The sequence below is a fragment of the Salarias fasciatus genome, chromosome 4 (genome assembly GCF_902148845.1).
Source record: "Salarias fasciatus chromosome 4, fSalaFa1.1, whole genome shotgun sequence".
In the NCBI taxonomy this organism is placed as follows: Eukaryota; Metazoa; Chordata; class Actinopteri; order Blenniiformes; family Blenniidae; genus Salarias; species Salarias fasciatus.
In genome coordinates this window covers 9088066-9094655 of record NC_043748.1, presented here as the reverse complement: position 1 = coordinate 9094655, position 6590 = coordinate 9088066, and the positions used below count along the sequence as shown (strand labels likewise).

The 6590-nt window shown below is 42.5% G+C and overlaps 1 protein-coding gene across 1 annotated transcript; it reads right to left on the bottom strand.

Moving 5' to 3' along the window:
- Positions 1-1199: 1199 nt before the first annotated feature.
- On the bottom strand, positions 1200-3876 carry nptx1l (neuronal pentraxin 1 like). Its single transcript, XM_030089953.1, has 5 exons — positions 3344-3876; positions 2954-3161; positions 2019-2263; positions 1749-1928; positions 1200-1492 (listed from the first exon to the last, which is right to left on the bottom strand). The coding sequence occupies exons 1-5, from the start codon at positions 3785-3787 to the stop codon at positions 1271-1273; spliced, it is 1299 nt and encodes a 432-aa protein (XP_029945813.1). The 5' UTR covers positions 3788-3876; the 3' UTR covers positions 1200-1270.
- Between the last annotated feature and the right edge of the window lie 2714 nt (positions 3877-6590).

The window sequence follows — 6590 nt, the reverse complement described above, 5'->3', positions numbered from 1 at the left end:
TTTCTTTGTCTTCTGACTTGGTAGAACACTTTAATATCAGCTGCTGGTGAATATATTTATGCATTTTCTGCAAAATCATTTGTTGGTCAATTGGTATTGCAATCTATTTATGTATGCAATAATTGGTATGTTGAATGTATTAAGGTTAGTGAACTAATGAAGCACATATTTCATGAGACTTATCATCATAACAGCACTGCACCTTTTCAAATGTTGCATTTTGTTTTGTGTGAATGAATCAACATGTGTTCACACCTGTATTATTCAAGTATCACAATTTATTACAAAAACTAGAACTTTTTTCATCTCTCTGTGTTGCCATGCTTTAAGCATATAACAATACGGTATAAAATCTCAACCTAAAAGTAGGATAGTAAAAGCAAAGATCATAGATGCTGACGCAGCATTACAGAAGTTAAGACATGCTGTTACTGTACAGAGAACATTCCCATTGAAGTACAAGCATCTGTAAAATGCGCCATTGCCATCAATGAATTGCATTTTACAATCAACAATCTGACTCCATCCCATTCAAAGTGTTACAAGGAGAAACACCTGTTTTGAAATAAATTTTTCTTATTTTTTTTTTTTTTTACAGGAAAAATAAATACAGATGCACAAACACTCTGCAAATGATAACGAATGTGCTGAGATACTTTTCAACAGCCCAAAGGCACTCAGGCTCGAATGTTGGCAATAAATTTACGTCATTCTTCACACAAACATCACGTCAAGCAGGTGGCGGGAGGGAAAGAAGTGTGTAAGAGAAACAATGCGGTCTATGTCATAAACTCTTGAAGAACTCATTCTCGTCCACCTCTGCCCCCTTTCACAGTGAAAATCCCTGGCAGTCAAGACAGAAAAGACATTTGAGGAAGTCGATCATTCTCTTGAGCCGTGTGACATCTCCTCTCTAAAAACTACACGACCTCCGGCTGAACTCTTGATGCTGACCTGTCATTTTGATCTCCAAAAGCGTCCTCTGCTCTTTGGAGGCGGCATCGCCTGCCCTCTCTCAAGAAACCGCGAGGAGTCCTGGCACGGTCTCAAGCACCACAGGATGCTGCAGTGTTACTTCTCAGTGATCAGTCCCATTGTGAGAAAATCTATCAAATTGTCCACAAATGATGTTTTCAAATATCTATAACAATTCCAGATGCTATTCACTGAAACAATCCTCTCAAGAACTTTCTTTTTAATTTTTTTTTACGGATGCCGTGACAACAGTGGCTTGAGCAGACATGTTTTTTTTTCTTCTATTCCCTGCAGTTCAGTTGAGCTGGCGGCAAGCTTCAAATGTCCACTTCGAGGCGCCTCCGTAAATGTCAAGGCTCGTCTCCATCCATGCAAAAACGTTGCCCACTTGAGCTTTGCTACTGCAAGTTGCTAGATTGTAAATCTCTCCTACGGATAGTTTACGATCCCAGATGTGAAAATTTGCCAGGTCTCCAACAAATGCTTGCGTGGCGTCAAATCCTCCTCCGAGTGTGTCCTACAGTGAAGACAAACACACTTAATTAAGGATGATAAAACCATTGTAAGAACAGGCTTGAAATCTGCTGCAACCATCTTGATTGTTGCTTTATTCAAATGAATGAGGGATGTGAACATGTCACACTTGCTACATAGAAGCTATAAAAGCTCATTTTTGGATCTGATATTGATTATATACACACGTCCCATTATTGAACGAAAAAAAAAAAAACAGCCTTATTTGCAAAAACAGGCCTACTGAAGTTGCTCCTTACCTGCTCCTGGCCAAGGATCAGTAACCCCTGTGGTTTGATAGGATGATATGGAGCTAGATTTTCTCCACTCCCCCTCTTGACACCATCTTGGAAAGCCTCCCACACACCATCACGAGTCGTCCACGTCACGCAGATGTGGTGCCACTTGCCATCGTTGATAAGAAATGGTAACTTTGCCACCTAAATGGAGGTAATTAACAAGATTTATAAGAGAGACTGGTTCTCTGTTTGATTTAATGAGGGAGGGCATTTATGTAATTTTATTCATACCTTGTCATTTATCAGTATCTCCATTGGGTTGTTTCCCCACTCTATGAGGACCAGCTCATTGGCTTGTCCAGGAACTGCATAGGAAAAAGGTGTGCCGACTCCTGGTGAGGCGTTGGACTTGAGCCACATGCACACGGTGAGGGCGTACATTTCTGGCAAACTCTTCTTCACTTTTGCGTACATGTAGTTGGTTCTCAGTGGAAAAGTCAGCTGGAATTTATCCAGGGGCCTGTTTTCTCTTTGACCTGCACAACACAAGATGTTGAAGTCAGTCTTCGATAGACACAGGTAAAGTCGGCATCTGTGTATTTTTACTGTCTTTTCATATTGTTAAACACTGATATATCATCCCAAACGCCCATATCCAGAGGATTTACATGGGAATTACACGTTACACAACAAATCCACTGCAGCGACGGTCCAGATTTGTTTTAATCTCACATGTTAAACCCATCACAAGAGCAGAGAGGCTGTAAACCATCCCCTTTACTTTTCTTTCCCCTGTCAGAGAAGTGTGTCCACGCTATTTCCATCAGAGGCGTCCCAAACTGAGAATCGCATCGGTCTGAGTTCTCAAATGGCTCAGAAGGGAAAATGGAGGGAACAGGACGCTTGCTGCATGTTTGAAAAGATTTAATCAGCAGGAATTAGAGCCGGAAACAGCCCAATATACCGGGGCTGCTGCAGCTTTGAGAGGATGAGTGCATCATTAAATCGCCTGCTGAGGTCATAAAAGACTATATCATAGAATTGGACGGGAAAATTTCCGTCAGCCTTTCAATCCTTTCAATCCAGCCTTTCAATGTGCGCCCTCCAATCAAATCATTAGACTGCATCGATCTTTGTGATCATAACCCTGGCCTTGATTGTCTCTGTCTCTCGGACTGCATGCACCATCACGCAGAGCAAAAGAAAGCAAAACTCCTGCCACCCACCTTTCTCCAGGTCGGTGATCCTCTGGTGGAGGGACGTCAGGGTGGACTCCACTCTCCCACGCTGCTCCGTCTCATTCCGGAGTCCGGGCTTTCCCTCCTCGATGCTGTTCACTCGGGACAAAACCTGCTTCTCCAGGTCGTCGATTTTACTCTGAAGCAGGTCTTTGAGGCTGTTCGCCTGCACCGAGTTGTTGCTTCTGCTGAATTGCTGTTGAGGGAGAGAAACACATCAGGTTTAGAGGGAAAAAAGGAGAACTTTAAAGGATTAGCGCACTCCAACTAGTTCATTTTCAGATTGTAAATAAATTAACTGGTTGTAATTTTTGAGTTGATTTTTAGAAAAGGTTCGTGCTTTGAGTTTTGCGCAGTACTGAGAAAAAAGGAGCCTACCTCCAGATTTTCTAATCTCTGCTTCAGTGACTGTAAAGTCTGTGACAGTTGCGTCAAAGTGTCAGCAGGCCCCCTCGACACGTCCCCCATTGTGTTTTTGGTCCCGCCGTCTTTCCTCCTGCCCCCCGGACGCGCGTCCCCGGGCTCGATCCCGCTCTGGCTCTCGCACCGAGCCAACTTTGAGGTCAGTTCCCTGATAGTCTCTTTTTGGTTCATGATCGTTTCTTTTTGCTGCAAAACGGTCTCCCGCAGCTGCATAACAGTGGTCTTCAAGTCATCCCCCGGCACACTGTTCTGCAAGGTGGCTGCGCAAATGTCCATATCCTTGGGTACGGACGTGCAAATGAACTGCGTCTGTCCGCCAAAGTCTTGGGAAGAACTCTCCAAAAACGCGTAGAAAAATAGAAAAAGTCTCCAACAAATTCCTTTCTTGGTAGACTGCATGTCGGCGTCTGTGCTGGCTTGCGTTGAGTTTTTGGTTAATGAGCCGCAGTGGCCGCGCGCCCGTGTCCTCCTTGTTGTTGTACTCCGCTCCGTGGAAGTGCAGCTGTTTATATAGAGCGCGCGCGGCTCTGCGCAGAGCAGGTTCACTGCATCACGAGCGGAGGGGAGGGAACCGTGCTGCCCCTCTTTAAGCCACTCCACGAGCGGCGTCACATCCAAGAGATGAAACCCATTTTGCTTTCAGGTTTCCACATGTTAAATCTTTCATCACTTTCGACTATTTGTCATTTTCTCGCCGTGTATTATTCATCTGGAAAACGCAGATTTGTAGGCGGGCGGAGAAGGGGTGTGCCCGCGTGGCGGGGTGCCAGGAGAGCCAGCTGTGTTTGTTTTGTTTTTTTGTTTTTTGCGTTGGGCACGCCGAAACCTCACACGGTGGATGCAGATGAGAAGTTGCAGCAATTTGCTGTTGCTGTCCCCGCAGATTCAGCACCGAGGACAGCTCCCGCCACATCACAGCAGCGGCGGAGCCGCGTCTCTGCAGAGGCTGCGATGCTCCTGCTCGGCTGCTGCCACCACTGTGTGATTCCAGATGGAGTTAAATATACTTAAAAAAAAGTCTGTTTCTTATTTGTTTTTAACCTTTAGGTCACACGTGTATCATACATTTAATGGTAGCCGTGTGTCCTAATGGCCAAACTCCACACACACTTCACTCCCAGAGACTTTTCCTTCTAGTGGCGATGCTCTCTCCATACCGCTGCTATAATCATGTCAATAATTCAGTTTCTAAAGTGATAATCCCCCCCAAAGCGTTTTGCCTTATCTATTATTCAGGGAGGACAATTTTATTTATTTATTTATTTTTTCATTGTCCAATGGCATCCTATTTATCCAGTCAGAGGTGGGGGAAAAAACACACATGCACACACATTTCCAATATGTGATGAAAGCATTTTAGCTCTCAGATGAAGATGGATTTCTTTGTAAAGGCAAGACAGAGGGAGAGTACACAAGCTCGAGAGATAAAAGTCTGGATGTGACAAAAGGATATGAGGTAGAGGAGGTTAAATGGGTCATGGCATAATTGCTCTCATCTATACCGGGCCTCTTAAGCTAAATGGTTCATAGCTGCAGGTGCACTTTTTACAGGCCAGAAATGAGCACTAAATGATTAAATTGTTGTCAGGGACAAGAACCTCATTTTAAAGCTGCGAAAGCTACCAAGAGCATCTTATAAGAGATGGCGCAATATTACAGTTTTACTGTAGCAGTTCTATTAGTGGGTGGAAGCGATTTAAAACACCATTTTCATCTCATTTTATGTTATGTCACAGCACAAGCTTTACATTTTTTTTTTTTTACACAACATGACTTTTTAATATGCTGTAGGACTCCTGCAATGCTTTTTGTTAGTAAACAGTGTAATGATATGTGACATAACTTTGTTTTCAGACATGGTGAATCGCTATAGTTATCATCCCGTGAGCCTTTTTTGGCAGATTACGTTCCATTTCAGTGATGCAGCAACATCCAAAAAGAATAGGTTTCATAACTTTATTTTCTACTCTTAATCCAAGGTGGATGGACAGTCTTTGATATTAAAAAAAAAGAATCAAAAGTTAAGTCTGCAGGTGCTAGTGGAAACAAGTTATTTTTACTTTATTAATATCCCATAAAAGTCATGACAAACGAGTTAAAGTGACATAACTGTGCAGAAAAAGGTTGTCACGGGAAAGCTGCTTATATGGATGAATTGGGATGGGATGCATAATGCAATATCTAAAGGTCATAAGTGAAGAGCACGTATTTTGTGAGTGGTCAAGCAGAATTTCTGAAAACCTTTTTGGGAGATCCTTTTTTTTGGGGGGAGGGGAAGTTAAAATCCAACAAAATCCTGAAACATTAAATCTATCACAGAAACCGTTGTTGCATAATGAAGCCATGCACCTGGGCATTCTTACATCCAAAGTTGCTAAATGAAAGACATCAGCAATGATTTGTCTTTTGCTTTGTTTTTTCTGTTGTTGTCCATTTACCTTATTGGCCATTAGGTTAATCTCTACTGGTTATATAATGACACAAAGTTGATGATTTAATAAACATTATCCATATTATATTGCAGCAATTCCTTAACGTTAAATGTTAATGAGCAAAATTAATAAGCAGTGGAGCTGAATTCTCAGTATTTGGTTTGACTTCATCCTATTGTGTAATTGGGAAGAGAAGCACAGACACTATTTACCCTGCATGAGCGGATAGGCCTAGCTAAACGTCCAAAGTTTGCTCTCATTATGAATTCATTATTCAGGGCTTCCCACACAAACAAGTCTTAGAGCCATATGCTTAAAGTAGAAAAAGCTTCAGCGCTCTTCTGAAACATGCCGTACCTTTTCCCATCACCTACTACTCTCACCACTCCTCCTCTCCTCCTACAGCCATGCAAAAGCCCTCCTCAAGTACACACTCAAAGCATGCTGTTGTTTTCAAGTCCTTGCAGTCTCTCAAATTAACATTTTCTAGTGAATGCTAAAAGTTCAGCCAGTGAGCATATTGCAGTATGCTGTGATTGAAAAAAAAAAAAAAAAACAGTAACAGCTGTTGAATATATAATATTGTTAGCCATGGAGTGCATGAAATAATAATAAGGTTCGACTAAAGTGTTTATTTGTTGTGCAAGCTATTGTGCTAGTGCTAGACATGACACGAAAACAGTCTACATCGTGGAAGATTCTAATCTCATACAAGCAGCTGCCAGCAGGTTTTCATCACAGTCCTACGCTCTGTGTCGCTCCGGTTCGAG

Excerpts from the sequence above, each read along its gene's own strand:
- nptx1l (XM_030089953.1), bottom strand. The coding sequence starts at position 3,787 with ATGCAGTCTACCAAGAAAGGAATTTGTTGGAGACTTTTTCTATTTTTC. Across the intron at positions 3,162-3,343 it reads AGAGATTAGAAAATCTGGAG|CAATTCAGCAGAAGCAACAA; the intron begins GTAGGCTCCTTT and ends CTCCCTCAACAG. Across the intron at positions 2,264-2,953 it reads GATCACCGACCTGGAGAAAG|GTCAAAGAGAAAACAGGCCC; the intron begins GTGGGTGGCAGG and ends TGTGTTGTGCAG.